This window comes from Oncorhynchus kisutch, linkage group LG4, assembly GCF_002021735.2.
Source record: "Oncorhynchus kisutch isolate 150728-3 linkage group LG4, Okis_V2, whole genome shotgun sequence".
In the NCBI taxonomy this organism is placed as follows: Eukaryota; Metazoa; Chordata; class Actinopteri; order Salmoniformes; family Salmonidae; genus Oncorhynchus; species Oncorhynchus kisutch.
Genome location: NC_034177.2, coordinates 79,839,997 through 79,864,486, shown reverse-complemented (window position 1 = coordinate 79,864,486; position 24,490 = coordinate 79,839,997). Strand labels below are relative to the sequence as shown.

General features: G+C 44.0%; 1 protein-coding gene across 2 annotated transcripts in view; it reads left to right on the top strand.

The window, feature by feature from the left end:
• The window catches only part of LOC109888997 (testican-2), a 64,399-nt gene that overhangs the window by 10,226 nt on the left and 29,683 nt on the right, over window positions 1-24,490 (top strand). The window contains exons 2-3 of one of the 2 annotated variants that reach the window (XM_031823749.1): window positions 16,184-16,192; window positions 16,886-16,934. In XM_031823749.1, the coding sequence (XP_031679609.1) occupies window positions 16,184-16,192; window positions 16,886-16,934 (58 nt within the window). The remainder of the gene's footprint in view (window positions 1-16,183; window positions 16,193-16,885; window positions 16,935-24,490) is intronic. The other variant, XM_031823750.1, reaches the window with a different exon arrangement.

Below are 24,490 nucleotides of genomic sequence, written 5' to 3'. Positions count from 1 at the left end.
TAGACCACAGTAGAGGTCCAGGGCTGTGTCACCAGGTCCCTGGTAGCTCATTAGACCACAGTAGAGGTCCAGGGCTGTGTCACCAGGTCCCTGGTAGCTCATTAGACCACAGTAGAGGTCCAGGGCTGTGTCACCAGGTCCTTGCCTGCACCTGTTCTTCTTCTACTCCACTTCATTTTTAATGAACCGAAAACATTCTGTGCGTTCACACAAACCTTGCCTCAGTACTTCACACACACACACACACACACACACACACACACACACACACACACAAACCTCCACTTAGTCCCCCAGTCGAAGCCAGGTTGATTAAAAATGCAGGATGGATGGGTAGGTGTGTTTGTGTTTGGTGGGGGGTGTTTGGGCGGTTTGGCTTACCGGAGCGAAGCTCATTATGAAGTTTCAGTGATTTGTGCTAGAATGTTGTAATTATGGTGTTGTGTTCAGTGTGTGTCTGTGTTTGTGTTTGCAAGCTTGATAATCAAATCAGTTGGATGCAGTTTTGTAGGTGCTCGTGAATCCTTAAAGCTATAAAGCAATGCAAGCAGTTGGCGTGGTGGCCAAAACAACATATAACCTGCTGCTTTGACCTGGGTTCTGAGACAATTATCTTGTTGTTAGAGTGGTTGCATGACACATATAGTGTGCTCCCAAATGGCACCCTATTCCCAATCTAGTGCACTACTTTTCACTAGACCTCTAGTAGAGAATAGGATGCCATTTGAGTTGCAACCATTCACACTCTCGGACTAAACAAAACACACAAAACAAAGGTTATTTGATGAACGCCAATCATGGCACCTGTTCCTCTTCTTTGATTTTGATATAACAAACACCCGCCCCTTCAGTCCTCCGAACCAGAAAGTGTTAGGGCCACACTGTACAGTGAAAACAGAACCCATGGTTGTGTTCTGCTGCACTACCCAAGTTCACCACTAGTGACATACATGCATTATAACAGAGTGCATCTGGAAAGTATTCAGACCCCTTTTTTCACATTTTGTTACGTTACAGCCTTATTCTAAAATGGATCAAATTGTTTTTCCCCCTCATCAATCTACACACAAAAAAACATAATGACAAAGCAAAAACAGGTTTTTAGATACATTTTTGTGCAAATGTATAGAACTTAAATATCACATTTACATAAGTATTCAGACCCTTTACTCAGTACTTTGTTGAAACACATTTGGCAGCAATTACAGACTCAAATCTTCTTGGGTATGATGCTACAAGCTTGGCACACCTGTATTTGGGGAGTTTCTCCCATTCTTCTTTGTAGATCCTCTCAACCTCTGTCAGGTTGAATGGGGAGTGTTGCTGAATAGCTATTATCAAGTCTCTCCAGAGATGTTCATGTCCGGGCTCTGGCTGGGCCTCTCAAGGACATTCAGAAACTTGTCCCGAAGCCACTCCTGCTTTGTTTTGGCTGTGTGCTTACTGTCGCTGTCCTGTTGGAAAGTGAACCTTCATTCAGGCCAAAGAGTTCAGTCTTTGTTTCATCAGACCAGGGAATCTTGTTTCTCATGGTCTGAGAGTCCTTTAGGTTCCTTTTGGCAAACTCAGCAGGCTGTCATGTGTCTTTTACTGAGGAGTGGCTTCCGTCTGGCTACTACCATAAAGGCCTGGTTGGTGGAGTGCTGCATTGAGATGGTTGTCCTTAGGGAAGGTTCTCCCATCTCCACAGGTGAACTCTGGAGCTCTGTCAGAGTGAGCACTGTGTTCTTGGGGACCTTCAATGCTGCAGATATGTTTTGGTACCCTTCCCCAGATCTGTGCCTGGACACAATCCTGTCTCGGAGCTCTAGGGACATTCCTTTGACCTCATGGCTTAATTTTTGCTCTGACATGCACTGTCAACTGTGAAACCATATATAGACAGGTGTGTGGCTTTCCAAATCATGCCCAATCAGTTGAATTTACCACAGCTGGACTCAATGGAAACAGGATGTACCTGAGCTCAATTTCGAGTCTCATAGTGAAGGGTCTGAATACTTATGTAAATAAGTATTCTGTAATTTTATTTTTAATACATTTTCAAACATTTCTGAAAACCTGTTTTCGCTTTGTCATTATGGGGTATCGTGTGTAGATTGATGAAGATGAACATTTATTTAATCAATTTTTTAAATTAATAATTAATAAAAAGTAACTTAAGACAATGTGGGAAAAGTCAAGGGGTCTGAATACTTTCCGAATGCACTGTACCTATTACATGTAGAACGGAATAACTAGTGAGATGATGTAGTGATATGTAGAAGAAGAGTATGCATGTGCTGATGATGTATGCTAAGCTTGCTGAGTAAACTTCCCCTTAATTATACCCATCGTGTCCTCATGTTACTGATTCTACTACACAACACCTTGTTCAAATACTTTAGAAATGCATCCTTCCTTGAACTAAGCACAGATTTACAAGTGATTGATAGGTGAAAGCAAGGTTAACATCCTATTGCTTACATCAATCCAACTGAATCCGATATGTGATTACTTCAAGGAGAACAGGAAGGAATGATGCATTTTTTAAATATTCAAACGTCAAATCAAGCTTTATTTATACAGCACATTTCAGACATGGAATGCAATGCAATGTGCTTTACAGGGAAAAACAAATAAACAATGAAAATAAAAGCTGAAATATTTACTACACAACAAACATAAGATAAACTGAACAACTAAAAAGCACTCAGAGGAAAAGCAAAACTAAAAAAGTGTGTTTTAAGTATGCCCACAGTTTCAGCCCCCCTCCGGTTCTCTGGCAGGCTTTTCCAGAGGCTGGGGGCATAATAACTAAAGGCTGCCTCTCTATGCGTCTTGGTCCTAGGCTTTGGAATAGTTAAAAGGCCAGTGCCAGAGGGACCTGTGTTTACAGGTCTTACCTGAGTTTATTACCTGAGTTTATTATAAACCCACCGACGCTGGACCAGACAGGACTGGCAAAAAGTGCTCTTCACTGACAAGTCGCGGTTTTGTCTCACCAGGGGTGATGGTCGGATTTGCGTTCATCGTCGAAGGAATGAGCATTATACCGAGGCCTGTACTCTGGAGCGGGATCGATTTTTGAGGTGGAGGGTCCGTCATGGTCTGGGGCGGTGTGTCACAGCATCATCGGACTGAGCTTGTTGTCATTGCAGGCAATCTCAATGCTGTGCGTTACAGGGAAGACATCCTCCTCCCTCATGTGGTACCCTTCCTGCAGGCTCATCCTGACATGACCCCCCAGCATGACAATGCCACCAGCCATACTGCTCGTTCTGTGCGTGATTTCCTGCAAGACAGGAATGTCAGTGTTCTGCCATGGCCAGCGAAGAGCCCAGATCTCAATCCCATTGCGCACGTCTGGGACTTGTTGGATCGGAAGATGTCTGTCGAACTTGTTCAGTTTATGTCTCAGTTGTTGAATTTTTTTATGTTCATACAAATATTTACACGTTAAGTTTGCTGAAAATAGATGCAGTTGACAGTGAGAGGACCTTTCTTTTTTTGCTGAGTTTATTTTCTCTGAGTTCTGTTCACCAACCGGTTAAATTTAGAACTGGACCGGAGATGCCAACCCACTTCTCCAGTCTGTCCAGAATGACATCATGGTCAACAGTGTCGAATGCAGCTCTTGAATCTAAGAGTACAAGGACAGAGAGCTGTTTGGCATCTGTGTTGCCTCTAAGATCATTTACCACTTTAAGGCAGTTTCTGTGCTGTGGTGGGCATGAGAACCAGATTGGAATATTCAGGAGATTACTTTTAGGGTCATGCCAGGAATTATTATTGTAGCCTACTATACCAGCCCTAGATATTGCCCTTGTTCGGACTGTCACAGAAAAGCTGTAGGCCAGTGGTGTCGAACTAATTTTCCCCCGGGGGCCGCATTCAGTCTTCAATCTTCAATGTCCTCTATCAATCCAGCGGGCCGGATTGGACCCCCTCCAGCGGGCCGGATTGGACCCCCTCCAACGGCCCGGATTGGACCCCCTCCAACGGCCCGGATTGGACCCCCTCCAGCGGCCCGGATTGGACCCCCTCCAACGGCCCGGATTGGACCCCCTCCTCCTGTGCACAGGCTGTATGTTTGACACCCCTGCTCTAGGCATTCAGCTGTTTATTCAATTATCTTGACTATTATTTATTTATAGGTTGTTTATATTTTCAGATTAAGATGTTTAATGTACTGCTCTCATTTGGTTCATATGTACAGCTTTGTCAAGAGACATCATCTCACCGACATTCTTTTATTGTGCTGTTCTAGAGCTCTGATAAGCTTCCGGCCTTTTTCACATGCAGCAGACATTTGTCTGATCAAAGGCAGATTAGATGGAGTGTGAACATAGATCAGCGGGTAGGGCGTAGATGGAGTGCGCCTAGATCAGCTCCTAGACAGCGCTGTGGGGTGTCCTGGCCCAGCACCAGAGGTTGTGGGCTCCTGGGAAGTCATTGTATATAGAGTGCACCTAGATCAGCACTGACAGCGAGAGTGGATGAGAGCACCATGCTACACTGTGGGGTGTCTTGGCCCAGCAGCAGAGAGATAGGTGGGATGTAATTAAGAGAGAGAAAAAGATCCTTTCATCATCGTCCACTATGCACTCCCAGGATGCGTTCCAAATGATACCCTATTCCCTATATAGTGCACTACTTTGACCAGGGCCCATAGGGAAAGGCACAATCATTCTGAAAAAGTGGCATAGTCTGTCTCTGAAATGCCACTGAACTTGTGTTGTTTTGCCTTGAGCCACCTGGCCCTGGTCAAAAGTAATGCACTTCATAGGCTATAGTGTACCATTTGAGACAGGCTGTGTTTCTGTGCAGGCTCTTGTGTTGTGTTGAACATGTGTGTGCTGTGAAAGAGAACTGCGCTGTGTATGAAATATTTCAATGGTATTGAAATAATCCCAGTACTGAATATTTCACACTTCGATTAACCCAGGATTGTTGTTCTATTTGGCTTGAATCTCCATTTAGACCTCTCCCCACTATCTCTAGTGTAGCATTAATGCAGTGATGCGTCACACCTATGAAGTGTTGTCAGGACTGATTCTATCTGAATCGCATGTATCCCTTCAGTCTTTCCAGCAAGCCCAGTCCAGCAGTATTGTATGATGGCCTGGCCAGACAAGACTGCCAGCAGCACCAAGTCACGAAATCTACAATCAATTACAGCTGGATACTGTAGACGGCACTGTGTCTGACAGCACCAGGGGACCGAGGGATAAAATCAGCGTTGTGGAGAACGTGAACGGAATCATACATTTAAAATAGTTAAAAAATATATATATTGTTGAATTCTAAGTAGAAAATTAACCAAACGTATTGAATTGATTAGAAAATGCATTAATTTGCCCAAGATTTTCACAAGACATGAACAAAATACATCAGTGATTCGTATTTTCCTTCAACTTTCTGAAGATGCAACGGCACAGGAATGCCCGTGTCTGTGTGTGAGCATTTGTCTACCACTTGGTGTAGCTGTTAGCGATGATGCTAATGTGTTGACAACCGTCTTCTGGTAGTGTCAGATGTGTGCATACTGGTAGCGAAGTCAGGTGCAGGAGAGCAGAGATTTGTGAACAGGCACACACTTTATTTAGGCAAAAGTGCAAAACAGTCACAAGAATTATGTTTAACAATCTTCGTGAAAAATAACACGGAAAAAACAAGCCAGTCTGGCGCGTCAACAATACACACGTAACACAAACAATCTCACACAAAGACATGATGGGGAACAGAGGAATAAATACATGTAGATTGATTGGGGAATGAAAACCACCACAAGACAAAACAAATGGATACATGAAAAATGGAGCGGCGATGGCTAGAAAGCCGGTGTCGTCGACCGACGAACGCCGCCCGAACAAGGAGAGGACCCGACTTCGGCGGAAGGTAGATGGAAAGGCTTTCCCAAAAGCCTTCTCAATTAAATGTTAACTACAAAGTAGCCCATGCATGTTTTGCTCTAGGAAGCCGACAAGACTCACAAGTACTAGTTGAAAAAAATATATGGAAGTATATATGGAGACTGTTTAGTGACAAAAATAAGGGTTTAAATATATATACAACAAAATGATTCCTGATATAGGACAGAAACTTCAGAACAAACTTCCTTTTAGATTTTTTTGGGGGGACTTTCTTTTATTCCATGTTGTGAATCTGTTATTCAATGCGTTTGTATGGGCTAATAGCAGTTAGGACCCAAAAATATTCTGCAAGTAAAAAATAAATGCAAATGGCATACTTCAAGGGGTCTTAAATAGAAAAATTATCCTTAGAATAACCCTTCTTAAAACAATTCCATAGAGTTTAGTAGTAACCCCCCCCCCCCCCCTGCTTAGACAGGGCTTAGACTCTTATGGGTTAAAAAAAAGTGTGATTTTTGAGAGCGAAAACCTGAAAAAAAATGAAATAACAGAAACCTTGAAAAAATAAATAAAGAAAACTGAGTTTGGTGGAAAAAGGAACAGAATCAGGCAAAAAAATCTACCAGATTTTATAGGGCACTAGATTAGTAACACAGCATGGGAGAAATGGAAACACTTAGAGGGTTTTAACATTTCAGTCACTTTCTGCTCTTTCCCCCCCTCATCCTGTAAAATCCAATACTGTTCAGAGCAATGAATTGGGCCTGTATTGAAACAATGTCTGTCATCTCATGAGTCACCAAGTAGCCTAATGTGGATCCGCTGAATATAGTTCCAATGTTGCTTTTCTACTGGGAAAAGGCTATAGAAAATTGTGCTCCAGTGTCAAGCTTCCTAATCATAATCTTCCCCACTCCCTTGACTTCATGCGAGAACATTGTGCTGGTAGTCAATTAACGTGAGATTTAAATAAACATGTACTTTCCTCTTTACCTCTTTTATGAAGACAAAAAAATATTGTCTCAGCAACAGCATTGACAGTGGAAGCTGAAACAGACACACGCACACAGTGTCAAGGTGTTGTCTTTGTAATGGACAGAGTAGAGAGTGGTCACCTCAGGGCACTTCCTGTGATGTCAACATGTTTACATTCCCTAACACTCTGTTCAGTTTGATCTGACAATCTATTGATCTCTCTCTCTCTCTCTCTCTCTCTCTCTCTCTCTCTCTCTCTCTCATGCTCTCTCCTTCTACCTCTCTCCCTCTGTTCTTATGTGCGTTCTGCTCTGTCCTCTCCCTCTCTCACTTGCTCTACCGCGCTTTCTCTCTCCTCCCACTTTCCCCCCGTCTCTTTGAGTCATACCCCCTCAGTGGTACTAAACACCTCTCATCTCCTCACCACTCTGACAGCTCTCAAATACCACTTCCTACTGTAGCCTCTACCTCCCTACCCTCCCAGCCCTCTAAGCACTCCCAAGATCAGCAGCTTCTGAGCTGGATCCCCACACGAGCTCTGATCCTGTCTCCCTAAACCTCCCTACAGCCAGAGAAGAGAAGTGAGCTGCTGCTACTGCAGCGTGTGATCTACCTCCATTCCCTCCACACTTCTAATCTTGAAACCCCTGGTTGAAAGCGAGGAATACCCCTGTGTGCATACATATACATATAGACCAATTACAACGCTCTAGTGATCTAATCTGTGCCTCACAGCTCATTTAACGCAAGACACTGCACCATAACACACTGCACCATAACACACTGCACCATAACACACTGCACCATAACACACTGCACCATAACACACTGCACCATAACACACTGCACCATAACACACTGCACCATAACACAACACACTGCACCATAACACAACACACTGCACCATAACACAACACACTGCACCATAACACAACACACTGCACCATAACACAACACACTGCACCATAACACAACACAACACACTGCACCATAACACAACACAACACACTGCACCATAACACAACACAACACACTGCACCATAACACAACACAACACACTGCAACACAACACAACACCATAACACACTGCACCATAACACAACACACTGCACCATAACACAACACACTGCACCATAACACAACACACTGCACCATAACACAACACACTGCACCATAACACAACACACTGCACCATAACACAACACACTGCACCATAACACAACACACTGCACCATAACACAACACAACACACTGCACCATAACACAACACACTGCACCATAACACACTGCACCATAACACACTGCACCATAACACACTGCACCATAACACAACACAACACACTGCACCATAACACAACACAACACACTGCACCATAACACAACACAACACACTGCACCATAACACAACACAACACACTGCACCATAACACAACACAACACACTGCACCATAACACAACACAACACACTGCACCATAACGCAACGCACTTCTGCCATAACGCAACGCACTGCTGCCATAACGCAACGCACTGCTGCCATAACGCAACGCACTGCTGCCATAACGCAACGCACTGCTGCCATAACGCAACACACTGCACCATAACACAACACACTGCACCATAACACAACACACTGCACCATAACACAACACACTGCACCATAACACAACACACTGCACCATAACACAACACAACACACTGCACCATAACACAACACAACACACTGCACCATAACACAACACACTGCACCATAACACAACACACTGCACCATAACACAACACACTGCACCATAACACAACACACTGCACCATAACACAACACACTGCACCATAACACAACACACTGCACCATAACACAACACACTGCACCATAACACAACACACTGCACCATAACACACTGCACCATAACACACTGCACCATAACACACTGCACCATAACACACTGCACCATAACACACTGCACCATAACACAACACAACACACTGCACCATAACACAACACAACACACTGCACCATAACACAACACAACACACTGCACCATAACGCAACGCACTTCTGCCATAACGCAACGCACTGCTGCCATAACGCAACGCACTGCTGCCATAACGCAACGCACTGCTGCCATAACGCAACGCACTGCTGCCATAACGCAACGCACTGCTGCCATAACGCAACGCACTGCTGCCATAACGCAACGCACTGCTGCCATAACGCAACGCACTGCTGCCATAACGCAACGCACTGCTGCCATAACACAACGCACTGCTGCCATAACACAACACACTGCTGCCATAACACAACACACTGCTGCCATAACACAACACACTGTTGCCATAACGCAACATGTTGGATGAGAGAAGACTGGAAAGAGGAGGATGGAAGAGAGGTGAAAGGGGATGAGATAAGAGGGAAGATGTGAGGCAGTGGAAAGAAAAAGAAAGTGAGATATAAACAGCGGGTGAGAGAAGACTGAGGAGAGAAACTGAGAGCCAAACATATAGAGAATGATACGGAGACTGAGAGAACACTATAAATGAGGACAGTACAGACTGCAGAGTTTTACACAGGCTAAAATCAGCAGTTGGATGCCAGGCCAAATGAGAGCTGCCCAGCAGGTAGTGTGATGCAGCAGGGCAGAACTGAATTTACTCTGAAGCAGAGGCAGAGCAGAACTTTCTTTATCTTCCTCTCTCTGCCATCTCAGAGGGCAATAGCTTCTGTAAAGAAACATCCCCCATTTTTACCCTTTATTGATGAGTGGTTGTAGACTCAAGTGGTAAGAGTGTGATGCTGGCAACCCCTTGGTTGTGGGTTCAATTCCTGCAAGGAACAGATGTGCATACTGACACTGAAGTCAGTCACTGAGTAATGTCAGGAGTGTAGGTGTTCATATGGCCTTTCCCTGTGAGATTAGTGTTGCTCTGATACGATACGGATATTTGCTCCTTCCTCGTCTAGACATGATATTGTGTCTGGATAGTCATGCATGCATAGATTGTCATCTGAGGTGCATGTCCCACTACCTTCTGTTTTGCTTTTGTGATCCACCCAATCCCCAGTGCTTTCTTTGGGACAACTGAACAGGATACAGCATGTGACAGCTGACATTGACTTAGAAATACCCATCATTCACAGACAAGCATGTGCACATGACCACATCCACACATACAGACTGAGTCTCGTCCCAGTGATATGAGGGATTATACTGTCAGTCAGGGTGAATACACAGCAGGGGGGGATGTCTGCCATGTCAGATACTGAGACAGCCCAACTTAAGCAGACATGCCACTGAACTTTGGCGACTAGTAAGTATTTTTTAAACCTCCTGCTTTGAGCTGGATGTGTCAATGTGTAGTTCATACATGCATAATCTATGAGCAGAATTACTGTCTTACCTCAATTAGCAATGTTTGAAAGCAACTGTTTACTGTAATCTGTGTGGCTCCATTTTCCCTCCACTTTCCCCCATGTTAGCCAGCCCCCAAACAATTTGAGTTCTAGCCGATGAGCTTTAGCCCCTCGCCATTTCATTGACTGCTAGCAAAATGCACACACAGCCGAGCGAGAGAGAAAGCAATGATGTGGGGCACATATCTGCACATACAGTATGTGACGTAGTTCTCAATTTTCCGGGGACCACTTTTGGCTCATGAGCGCTACTTTCAGAACTACTGGCTAAAAGTACCAGATAATCTCTTTTTAAAGGAGTTAAAATTGACAGTGTTACTATATCCCACTTTTTTACAGACTTGTGATACGATTGGATTTGGGTTTGAGGTCTTTTGTGTTAGCTACATGCATGCAGTAAGAAAAAGTACATACAGTATGTATCCACTCACTAACTGTAAGACTCTGGATAAGAGCGTCTGCTAAATGACAAACATGTAAATGCATATGCATCCTTGAGGATTGGCAGGCGTTTGCATAACAGAATGATTTGGGATATCATGACCTTCTTTCAGCCTTTTGACATTGCCTAGTTTCCACAAACTGCAATTAAACTTGAAAGTCACCTTGCTAACGTGTGCTGTTAGGAAAATGAGTTCTACTTCTCGATGCACACTGTTAAATAATGCAAGAGCTTCATCATCAATAACTGGAACGTCAGAGGCATCCGATTAATGGTCGGCCCGTAAACTCTGACACACGCACTCTTCCCACTGGGCACAGACTTATAGTTTTCCACAATTGTTTACACACGTTTGCTGAATCACTGGGCCATTTTACCAAAACTCTAAACACACAACTCTACAAATCTCTAGCAAAAGCAAACACTGTGTTCAAAATTGTTTTCTCTCTTTCCAAAATGTTTTTTTTTTGCATCAAAATGACGCACACATGCGTCATAAGAAGAGATCTGTCTACCAACCAACACACTGATGTGCTCAACACAAAACACTACTATGAATAGCTCATCAGTAGGTTTATGCATTTTCAGTGTTACACTGTAGCCAGTTGTAAAAGATTGTTTACAGTAATGTATACCTACTCAAATATACATAAATAAACATACAAATGCAATACAGTAACAAAAACATTGTCATTTATTTCCAAAATGCAGTATTTTTGAACACTTGTGTTTTGTATGTAACACTTTCTATACCCAACAGGAGAAAACCAGAAAAAACATTCAGTAAGATAAAGGGTTTTCTGTACAAAAAAAATGTAGGTTCATTCTTTCAAAACTCTAAACACAAAAATACCAAAAACACATGCAAAATGTAAGAAAAAAGACATTGGGCTGCATCCTGCCTCTTATTTTGGTCTGGCCGCAGCACCTCATCTACATCACAAGCCATGTTCTCCCTGGCTAAACAGCACCTCATCTACATCACAAGCCATGTTCTCCCTGGCTAAACATCACATCATCTACATCACAAGCCATGTTCTCCCTGGCTAAACATCACCTACATCACAAGCCATGTTCTCCCTGGCTAAACATCACATCATCTACATCACAAGCCATGTTCTACCTGGCTAAACATCACATCATCTACATCACAAGCCATGTTCTCCCTGGCTAAACAGCACCTCGTCTACATCACAAGCCATGTTCTCCCTGGCTAAACATTGGGGAAAGAATCTTCTGGAGTGACTGATCCAGCTGCCGAAAGCCCCCACATCAACTTCACCACATGCATTCTCCATTGCCTGGATAAGAGGCATGCGTGCGAGTGGATGGCGGTCATACACCTTCCATTGCCATGCCCCCCCCAAAAAATAGGGTTTGGGAATGGGGAATATGGTGGGAGGTATAGCACAATAAATTGTGGGTGGTCGATGACCAGTTGCAGACCAGAGCAGCTCGTGGAAACTCGCGTTGTCCCAGATGACAACACACCTGGGCTGCTCTGATCCACCCCACTGCTCGGCTGGAATGAGGATGCCATGTAGTGTGTCCAGGAATGTGATGAGAAGGGCGGTGTTGTAGGAGAAAAGGTTGGCATGGTGATGGAGGACGCCTTGCTGGCTAACGGCTGCGCACATGGTGATATTGCCTCCACGCTGTCCAGGGACATTCACAATGGCACGGTGGCCAATAATGTTCCGTCCCAGTCCCCTTCTTTTGGCTCTGTTGAAGCCAGCCTCATCAATGGTTTATATAAACGTGCTGAATTGCAGCGGCATCCAGCTCCAAGACTCTCTGAGACAGACAAGACAATATGTGACATAGACCAAGAGCAGTCAATATGGTGAGGGACAATACACTGGATTACAGTACTGTAATGTGTCTATACAGTGCTGATATGATAGTAAATTCACAGTATAGTACTTACTTGGACATATTCATAGCGCTGTTCTTTAACCCTCTGTGTTTCTCTCAAATGGCACCCTGTAAACATGTTTCATCTGGATTCGGTTGTGCTGTAATACACGGTCCAATGTAGACAAGACCACCTGGTGAATGTCATTGAATTTTGTGTTGTCTGCAATTATGTGGTTCTGTATTTCTCCTAGTAAATGGTATTGTTTGCCATCACCATGTTCACAATAGCGGTCTCCTGTTCTGGTGTGAACAGCCGGTGTCTTCCAACAAGGCCTGGCCGTCTCTCAGTTCTGGTGTGGACAGCCGGTGTCTTTCACCATGGCCTGGCCGACTCTCAGTTCTGGTGTGAACAGCCGGTGTCTTTCACCATGGCCTGGCCGACTCTCAGTTCTGCAGAAGATCCACAAATATAATATGATTGGTTACAGTAAGCTAAAATAAATATTTTCTTTCAATATGAAAGGACGTTACTGTAACATTGGCCAACAATCACTGAATAACATAGGCCTACTGATATGTTGGACTGCAGTATACTACAGTATACATGCATAAAGAGCATAGTGTAGATGGTAGGTAACCTACCGGCTGTCATTTCTGAATGTACGGATGATAGATGCAACCGTGTAGCGGCTCAGGTTGGGCTGACACTCTCTGCCCAGCCTCCCTCATACTCAATCCATGGTTGAGCACATGGTCAACCAATGTGGCCCTGATCTCATCTGAGACAACTGTCCTCCTTGTCCTCCTCTCACTCCTTCACCTCTAGCTCTTGTGTGGCGGCAACCAGGTGAGGAGTACAAAGACAAGTGTGTCCTGTCTACAGTCAAGCATGGTCGTGGGAGTGTCATGGTCTGAGGCTGCATGAGTGTTGCCGGCACTGGGGATCTACAGTTCATTGAGGGAACCATGAATGCCAACATGTACTGTGACATACTTAAGCAGAGCATGAACCCCTCCCTTCGGAGACTGGGCCGCAGGGCAGTATTCCATGATAACATTACATGATAACGACCCCAAACACACCTCCAAGGTGACCATTGCCTTGCTAAAGAAGCTGAGTGTAAAGGTGATGGACTGGCGAAGCATGTCTCCAGACCTAAACCCTATTGAGCATCTGTGGGGCATCCTCAAACGGAAGGTGGAGGAGTGCAAGGTCTCTAACATCCACCAGCTCCTTGATGTCGTCATGGAGGAGTGGAAGAGGACTCCAGTGGCAACCTGTGAAGCTCTGGTGAACTCCATGCCCAAGAGGGTTAAGGCAGTGCTGGAAAATGATGGTGGCCACACAAAATATTGACACTTTGGGCCCAATTTGGACATTTTCACATAGGGGTGTACTCACTTTTGTTGCCAGCGGTTTAGACATTAATGGCTGTGTGTTGAGTTATTTTGAGGGGACAGCAAATTTACACTGTTATACAAGCTGTACACTCACTACTTTACATTGTAGCAAAGTGTCATTTCTTCAGTGTTGTCACATGAAAAGATATACTCAAATATTTACAAAAATGTGAGGGGTGTACTCACTTTTATGATATACCGTGTGTGTATATATGTATATGTGTATATATATATGTGTGTGTGTGTGTGTGTGTGTGTGTGTGTGTGTGTGTGTGTGTGTGTGTGTGTGTGTGTGTGTGTATACATTTACACCTGTGAGGAGTGGGTGTTGTCAATTGGTGTATAGAGCTTGACATTGCGATTGGCGTTGCTTTCCAAAGGGACTGAAGAGATTTTAATTTTGAATGTTGTGCGTAATGTAGAGAACTGTGTGTAGTGTTTTGCAGAAAATGTGATATAGAATTGAAAACTGAGTGTAAAGCAGGAATTGTGCTTGCAATTTTGCAGACTTGGTTTAGGGATTTGGTACATGAGTTTCAGGTTTCGGTGATTTGCGTTTCAAGTTCCAATTTTAGTGTGTAAACAATTGGGAAATACTGTAAGTTCAACTCCTAGTTTTGATTTACATTTAGTTCAGTTGTCAACTAATGTGAATTCAACATGAAATCAACCAAACATTTTTCCCTGTCATTGGTTTTAGGATAAAACGAAATTCCCTTAGGTTGATGACTTTTTGCAAATCCAATCTGTTTTCCAACGTGATCACATTTGGGTTGAAATGACATCGGTAAAACTATCTGTAGAGTTTAAAATGCGGAACACATTGAACTGTAGATTTTTCGGTACATGAAAACTTCATCAAAAAGTACATTTAGTGTACACTACGTCATCACACACTGATTTTTATCTGCAACAAGTCAGTTTGGTGGAAACACAACACTGATGGGGAAAATGAGAGGAGAGCAAGCAGAGACCCCAGGATGCCTTTATGAGTGTGTCACTCTTATTGTTTCCTCCAGAGAGCTTTTTGGCACCCCCTCTTCCAGTACAGTAAGTGTTTATGGTGATGTATATCCTACGGAGTATACCACCGCTAAGGAGGCAGACCATATATTTCTCTAAATGGCTATTTACTGTTTTGAGGCCAAGCGATAGGCCGATGTCAGTATACTTAATTTCTTTGGGGTTTGCTATAGAGAATATCACAACCAAACGAATACAGGGACGATATCACAATGTAAATGTATGCTTATCTATTGGTACTGGGGAAATATGACTTTTACCTCTATTGGTACTGGGGAAATATGACTTTTACCTCTATTGGTACTGGGGAAATGTGCCCTTTACCTCTATTGGTACTGGGGAAATGTGCCCTTTACCTCTATTGGTACTGGGGAAATGTGCCCTTTACCTCTATTGGTACTGGGGAAATGTGCCCTCTACCTCTATTGGTACTGGGGAAATGTGCCCTTTACCTCTATTGGTACTGGGGAAATGTGCCCTTTACCTCTATTGGTACTGGGGAAATGTGCCCTTTACCTCTATTGGTACTGGGGAAATGTGCCCTTTACCTCTATTGGTACTGGGGAAATGTGCCCTTTACCTCTATTGGTACTGGGGAAATGTGCCCTTTACCTCTATTGGTACTGGGGAAATGTGCCCTTTACCTCTATTGGTACTGGGGAAATGTGCCCTTTACCTCTATTGGTACTGGGGAAATGTGCCCTTTACCTCTATTGGTACTGGGGAAATGTGCCCTTTACCTCTATTGGTACTGGGGAAATGTGCCCTTTACCTCTATTGGTCCTGGGGAAATGTGCCCTTTACCTCTATTGGTCCTGGGGAAATGTGCCCTTTACCTCTATTGGTCCTGGGGAAATGTGCCCTTTACCTCTATTGGTACTGGGGAAATGTGCCCTTTACCTCTATTGGTACTGGGGAAATGTGCCCTTTACCTCTATTGGTACTGGGGAAATGTGCCCTTTTACTTTTTTCTGCTGTACATTCCATGTATGAGCATAAAACATTCTTATATTGTGTTTTTTGTTGTTATTGCATAATCAATTATATGTTAATTTACTGCTAGCTAAAGCTCTTTGCTATTCATTGTGTCTCTGTGGAGACCATCAATCAAGAGACGCTGTATATTGAATATGGTGATAAATGTTGATGAATACACCTCAGTATATCTGATGTTACATCCTTTAACAATCCCTCTTCTTCTTCTCCTCTGCCTCTCGTTCTACCAGGAAGTAGAGGTCAGTTTATTTCTTCATCTATATTCTACCCATCCCTTTTTCTTTGATGTCTTTTTGAATGCTTGTAACTCACTTTCATTGTCTCTGTTTCTCTCTTTATTGCCATTTACACTCTCTCTACCCACCCACCCTAACCTCTCTCTCTTACATATACTGTACATCTCTCTCCCTCTCTCTCTCACTTTCATATCTCTCTTCTTTCTCTCTCTCTCTCTCTCTCTCTCTCAACGTGTCCATTTTAATGAGAACGATTAATGTTCTAATTAAGAATAAAAAGTAACAAATACAATTGAAAGAGCGGTCGTATGTTCCACAAACGGCGCTTCAGTCCCTATATAGTGCACTACTTTTGACCAGAGCATATAGAGTAAGTAGTGCACTGTATAGAGAATAGGGTGCCATTTGGAACACAAATTCTTTGCAAGATATTTCTGGTGCAGTACTATAGTAAGCCATGCTGTTTGTTAGATCCCCATGCAGACTCATCTGGACCCACAGTGTCTGCGGCCCAAATGCCACCCTATTCCCTTTATAGTGCACTTCTTTTGACCAGGGTCCATAGGGCTGTGGTTAAAAGTAGTGCACTATATAGGCAATAGGGTGCTATTTTGGACGTAACCAGTGACTTACTCACTCAGTTCATCATGATGCTTCTTTTGCTGTGGGTTAACCTGGATCTCTCTGTCTCTGCAGGATGACTATGTGAGGACCTGGGATGAGAATCAGGGAGGCTCTAATGAAAGTAAGCCCCCCCTCAGTTCTTTAACATACTGTATATTATACATCTATTGTACTGGTGTAGGATCTTAATTAGAGACCGTTTGCTACAGGAGGAAAATAATCAACTTTACTTAGGAAGATTCAGCACCACCATTTTTGAGAAATAACCTGAGAGTGATCATGTTATCCATTATATTTACCTCAATTTCATCATGGTTAGTTGATCGATAAAACATTCTCATAGGAAACAAAAACCGAGCTCTTGAACGCTGACTAAATCAGTATATAGCTAGCTAGCCATCCATCTGAGGGACAGGTCGGCAACATCGCAGAGATCATTGCCAGGCCAGGAATTAGGGGTTGACGATCACTTGGTTTATCAGACACGACAATGTCCATTAGAATGAGAGTGCACCCAGATGTGCTTCAGCCCAGGTCACATAAAAAGGTAACCAAAAGGTGCACAATTGAGGTATCACACACTACACTGGTGTTTAGACAAGGCAGGATACATGTTTGTTTACAATCCAATTTGTATTCTAAGGTCAGATGCTGTACACACGTGACCTCAGTGAAAACGTCAAGTGATGTTAGAAATGTTAGCTCGCTGTAACAGCAGCCGTCTGACTGTAGCTTTCTCCCTGAGGAGGTTCTGAGCTCTGCTGTCGACCAACTACCAATCAACATTGAGTAGCCTAGCCTGTCTTCTCTTCTCTTCTCTCCTCTTTGTCTTTAATTGAGCTACAGGCCGATGGAGTCATGACCTCCAGGTTGCATTCCAAATGGAACCCTATTCCCTATAATGGTGCACTAACTTTATAGTAAACTGTATATGAAAAATAGTGCCATTTGGAACACAAGCTTGAAGTTGTGTCCATGACCATTGTGTCTTGTTTTGCAGCTCAAATAAAGTGGTGGGAATAGAATGGCTGACTCCATTAGTACTGCTATATCTCCCCGAGCTTAATTAGCGGGTAATTATGACTTCTTGTAGAGGTCTGGAGAGAGAGGGGGAGAGAGGGGATGAGGGGGAGGGAGAGATTATACTTTCTACTATTGTGTTTTCTTGTTGGAGTCCATTTTGTGACATTGTATTTTATAATATTGTCAATAATTGAAATATCAAACAATGCTGTAGGAATTGTTGGAGCTCTCAGCTTTAATAGAACTGCTCTATCTCTATCTCTGTCTCTGTCTCTGTCTCTGTCTCTATCTCTGTCTCTATCTCTATCTCTATCTCTATCTCTATCTCTATCTCTATCTCTATCTCTATCTCTATCTCTATCTCTATCTCTGTCTCTGTCTCTGTCTCTGTCTCTGTCTCTATCTCTATCTCTATCTCTATCTCTGTCTCTGTCTCTGTCTCTGTCTCTGTCTCTGTCTCTGTCTCTGTCTCTGTCTCTGTCTCTGTCTCTATCTCTATCTCTATCTCTATCTCTATCTCTATCTCTATCTCTATCTCTGTCTCTGTCTCTGTCTCTGTCTCTGTCTCTGTCTCTGTCTCTGTCTCTGTCTCTGTCTCTGTCTCTGTCTCTGTCTCTGTCTCTGTCTCTGTCTCTGTCTCTGTCTCTATCTCTATCTCTATCTCTATCTCTATCTCTATCTCTATCTCTATCTCTATCTCTATCTCTGTCTCTGTCTCTGTCTCTGTCTCTGTCTCTGTCTCTGTCTCTGTCTCTGTCTCTGTCTCTGTCTCTGTCTCTGTCGCTCCTCTGAGGGGCCCCAGTGTTGAGGATCAGCGTGGCAGACGTGTTGTTACCTATCCTTATCACCTGGGGGCGGCCCGTCAGGAAGTCCAGGATCCAGTTGCAGAGGGAGGTGTTTAGTCACAGGGTCCTTACCTTATTGATGAGCTTTGAGTGCACTATGGTGTTGAACGCTGAGCTGTCAATGAATAGCATTCTCACATAGGTGTTCCTTTTGTCCAGGTGGGAAAGGGCAGTGTGGAGTGCAATAGAGATTGTGTCATTTGTGGATCTGTTGGGGAGGTATGTGAATAGAAGTGGGTCTAGGGTTTCTGGATAATGTTGTTGATGTGAGCCATGACCAGCCTTTCGCACAGGGACTATGATGGTCTGCTTAAAACATGTTGGTATTACAGACTTGGACAGGAAGAGGTTGAAAATGTCAGTGAAGACCCTTGCCAGTTGGTTAGTGCATGCTCGCAGTACACATTCTGGTAATCCTTCTGTCCCTGCGGCCTTGTGAATGTTGACCCGTTTAAAGGCGCTCCGACACATTCCAAGATCGCGTAGCAGTTCAGACATCTTTGTCTTGTCGTGTCCGTGTATATATCTTTTTCCCCCCTCCTTCGTATATATTTTTAATATTTTTAACCTCAGTTTCAACAATACTCTCCTGCAACCCGCCTCACCCAATTCAAATCAAAGTAAATTTGTCACGTGCGCCGAATACAACAGGTGTAGTAGACTTTACAGTGAAATGCTTAGTTACAGGCTCTAACCAATAGTGCGAAAGAACATGATTTAGCGTGTGTGTGTGTGTGTGTGTGAATAAATACATTTTTAATAATTTAATAATTTGCAAATAAATTCATTAAAAATCCTACAATGTGATTTTCTGGATTTTTTTTCTAATTTTGTCTGTCATAGTTGAAGTGGACCTATGATGAAAATTACAGGCCTCTCTCATCTTTTTAAGTGGGAGAACTTGCACAATTGGTGGCTGACTAAATACTTTTTTGCCCCACTGTATATGATGAACAGAGAGTAGCAGTAGCGTAAAAGAGGGGTTGGTGGGTGGTGGGACACAATGCAGATAGCCCGGTTAGCTGATGTGCGGGAGCACTGGTTGGTCAGGCCAATTGAGGTAGTATGTACATGAATGTATAGTTAAAGTGACTAGTTAAAGATAAACACAGAGTAGCAGCAGCGTAAAAGAGGGGTTGGGGGGGGCACACAATGCAAATAGACCGGGTAACCATTTGGTTACCTGTTCAGGAGTCTTATGGCTTGTGGGTAAAAACTGTTAAGAAGCCTTTTTGTCCTAGACTACAGTCCTGTAGTTTAGCATCTGCTTCATCTGACCATTGTTTCTATAGACTGAGTCACTGGTGCTTCCTGCTTTAATTTTTGCTTGTAAGTAGGAATCAGGAGGATAGAATTGTGGTCGGATTTACCAAATGGAGGGCGAGGGAGAGCTTTGTACGTGTCTCTGTGTGTGGAGTACAGGTGATCTAGATTTTTTTTTTTAATCAAATGTTGATAGAGATTTGGTAAAACTAATTTAAGTTTTCCATTCATTAAATTCCCGGGCCTCTAAGAGCGCCGCCTCTGGATGAGTGTCTTCCTGTTTGCTTATGGCAGATTACAGCTCAATGAGCGCAGGTCTTAGTGCCAGCATTGGTCTGTGGTGGTATGTAGACAGCTATGAAAAATACAGATGAAAAACTCTCTAGGTAGATAGTGTCGTCTACAGCTTATCATCAGGTTGAGAGAGGGGAAGAGATACAAGAGAGAGTGAGATAAATGGTGAAAAGAGAGGGATTTATGGAGATGGATATAAAGAAAGAGATGGATAGATTTGTGTGTGTGTCAGTGTGATCACTGTAGAGCCAGGCGGAGCAGGTTGGCTTTTATACCCCATTCAGACACAGACCAAAATTCCACTAATTTACCATGCTTGGGTTTTATACCAGCTTTCTAATATATCTGAAAGGGGTAGGGGTTAAAATACACAGAAAAAAAGCCACCTAAAGACAGAGTCATGATTCCTTAACACTTCCATTGTTTAACCCCTCCCTAATTTAAATTGCAAACAGCCCCCATGGTTTAACAATACCTCCACCCCTCCCAATTGGCCAGTTACCCACTGAAATTTATAAAAGAGGTATACCTGCAAAGAAGTGGAAAATAAGGGGCTGTTTGAAAGGGGGTCATACGATCATTGCCTTATATTTTTTTTACAGGTAACATATCTCATCTTCTGTCTGAAATTGATGTTATTGCTTGCCCTGGAGGCAGCTCTGCAGAGTGGTCACTAGCTAGCACAGCCACAAAGTGGGTGGGTCTGTGTATGTGCATGCATACACACTCATCTGTGTGTGTTCATAAACTGCATGATTACTAAATGCACTGAGTAAACGAAACATTAGGAATACCTGCTCTTTTCAGGACGTAGACTCAATATTAGGAAGGTGCTCCTAATATTTTGTACACTCAGTGTATGTCTGAGTCACATCTCCATATAATCAAATCAAACTTTATTTGCCACATGCGCTGAATACAACAAGTGTAGACTTTACCGTGAAATGCTTTACTTACAAGCCCTTAACCAACAGTGCAGTTCAAGAAGAAGAAAATATTTACCAAGTAGGCTAAAATAAAAAGTAATAATAAAAAGTAACACAATAAGACTAACAATAACGAGTCTATATACAAGGGGCACCGGTACCGAGTCAGTGTGCAGAGGTACAGGCTAGTTGAGGTATAGCCTATCTATGTCCTGGAAAAAGCAATATGCGATAGCTCTGATGACATTAGTAGCAGAGAGTTTGTAAACAGAGGATGAGAGATGATGATGACTGAGTTGAGCTCACCGCTCTCCAGTCCCAATCTCCAGGGATTAGCCTGGTGATAATCTGGATTAGGCTGGATTACCGCATGCAGTGCCTAATAAGGAGAGTTAATAGCAGCACACTCTTATGACATAACAAGGATAGAGAAGGAGAGAGAGATGAAGGAAGTGGTGAGAGATGATGTGAGGAAGATGCATAGAGAGAAGGGGTGAAGAGTAGGAGACTGAGGAGAGAAGAGAAGAGAGACATAGATAAAAGACAGTAGAGGCGGAGGGAGAGAAAGACAATAGAGGCGGAGGGAGAGAAGGACAATAGAGGCGGAGGGAGAGAAGGACAATAGAGGCGCAGGGAGAGAAGGACAATAGAGGCGCAGGGAGAGAAGGACAATAGAGGCGCAGGGAGAGAAGGACAATAGAGGCGCAGGGAGAGAAGGACAATAGAGGCGGAGGGAGAGAAGGACAATAGAGGTGGAGGGAGAGAAGGACAATAGAGGCGGGAGACGGAATAAGACAGTGGAGGCGGAGGGAGACGGAATAAGACAGTGGAGGCGGAGGGAGACGGAATAAGACAGTGGAGGCGGAGGGAGACGGAATAAGACAGTGGAGGCGGAGGGAGACGGAATAAGACAGTGGAGGCGGAGGGAGACGGAATAAGACAGTGGAGGCGGAGGGAGACGGAATAAGACAGTGGAGGCGGAGGGAGACGGAATAAGACAGTGGAGGCAGAGGGAGACGGAATAAGACAGTGGAGGCGGAGGGAGACGGAATAAGACAGTGGAGGCGGAGGGAGACGGAATAAGACAGTGGAGGCGGAGGGAGACGGAATAAGACAGTGGAGGCGGAGGGAGACGGAATAAGACAGTGGAGGCGGAGGGAGACGGAATAAGACAGTGGAGGCGGAGGGAGACGGAATAAGACAGTGGAGGCGGAGGGAGACGGAATAAGAAAGAGGCGGAGGGAGATGGATAAAGACAGTAGAAGCGGAGGGGAGAGAAAGACAATGGAGGCGGAGGGGAGACGGATAAAGACAGTGGAGGCGGAGGGAGACGGATATAAAGACAGTGGAGGCGGAGGGAGACGGATAAAGACAGTGGAGGCGGAGGGAGACGGATAAAGACAGTGGAGGCGGAGGGAGACGGATAAAGACAGTGGAGGCGGAGGGAGAGAAACAATAGAGGCGGAGGGAGACGGATAAAGACAGTGGAGGCGGAGGGAGACGGATAAAGACAGTGGAGGCGGAGGGAGACGGATAAAGACAGTGGAGGCGGAGGGAGACGGATAAAGACAGTGGAGGCGGAGGGAGACGGATAAAGACAGTGGAGGCGGAGGGAGACGGATAAAGACAGTGGAGGCGGAGGGAGACGGATAAAGACAGTGGAGGCGGAGGGAGAGAGACAATAGAGGCGGAGGGAGACGGATAAAGACAGTGGAGGCGGAGGGAGACGGATAAAGACAGTGGAGGCGGAGGGAGACGGATAAAGACAGTGGAGGGCGGAGGGAGACGGATAAAGACAGCTACAAATCACATACACCTTTCAAACCAAGACGTTTTTCCACAAACTTTAGCATACCATCAACATTTTGCCAATTTTTCTTTTATATCGAAGCCTGTACTTTTATTTCCTCCAACTGACCTAGCTGGTTGAGAATGCCAAGATTGTGCAAACTGTCATCAAGGTCAAGGGTGGCTAATTTGAAGAATCTAAAATCTAAAATGTATTTTGATTTGTTTAACACTTTTTTTTGGTTACTACGTGATTCAATGTGTTATTTCATCATTTTGACATCTTCACTATTCTACATTGTAGAAAATAGTAAAAAATGTAAGAAAAACCCTTGAATGGGTAGGTGTGTCCAAACTTTTTACTGGTACTGTATATGTAACCAGGTTAAAAATCCCAACATATGCATCGCAATGCTCCCAAGTAGGGAAATAGAGCCTGCTTGAAGAGCCCTGTGGCTTCAGGCTATTTGGTGTGGGAAATGTGGGGACCCGGTATCCAAGTATGCCACAACTATGTGTGTGGAAAACATTTAATCACAAGTAAGACATTTAACTTGTTTAGTAGAAGCAGACAACAAGACAATTGAGTTTAAAAAGGGTCAAGTTTTTGCTGTGAGGTAATGGGGTGACCTAGGTAACCACAGGTTGTTTTCCCCACAGGCAGGCGTTCTATCTAATACGGACTGGGATTATAAAAGACGAATGCCAACAAGAATGTGGTGAAACTTTGGCTGTTTGAAAGGAGGCCATATTAACAAAAATCCCCCCAAATATTCTCACAACATACCGCAAAGCCTATGTGAAAAGTGTAACAGTTAGACCCGCAGCTCATAGAGCCTGTTGCTATGGAGACATCATCATTGTGGTGCAGGCAATTCTTTAATCCATGGGAGCCTGTTAACACTGGGCTAACCACCTTATGCTATTATACAACACACAACACAACTCCAAGCCTTTCAGCACAAGTGTTGTGGCTGCTGCTATAACAACAACATTTATTTACAATGTTTTCTATGAACCTGGATTCTGTATTTTCTATTTGCATTTATTTCCTTTCTCTTCTTCTTTCTTTAGCTGAGGTTAAATCCTCTAAAGAAGTCAACAGACGGTTATGCAGTCGACTGTAGGGCAAAGGCACTAATCAGACAAATAGATCTGTCTTTCTTTTTTCCTTCTCTCTCTAAGGGCCAAGTTGGCAGGCAGCCTGCTCTGTTCTGATTCTGCTGATGCATTCTTGTGAATTAGCTGTGGGTCGAAGCATCAAACCAGCCTGAAGGAGAGAGGAACAGCGGGGAAAGAGAGCAAGGGAGAGACTGAGAGGGAGAGAGGGAAGAGAGAGGAGAGAGGGAGAGAGAGGAGAGATGGAGAGGGAGGAGAGGGAGAGACAGAGACAGAGAGAGAGGAAGAGAGAGAGGAGAGAGACAGAGAGAGAGAGGAGAGACAGAGAGAGAGAGGAGAGACAGAGAGAGAGAGGAGAGACAGAGAGAGAGGAGAGAGGGAGAGACGGAGAGAGAGGAGAGGGAGAGACGGGGAGAGAG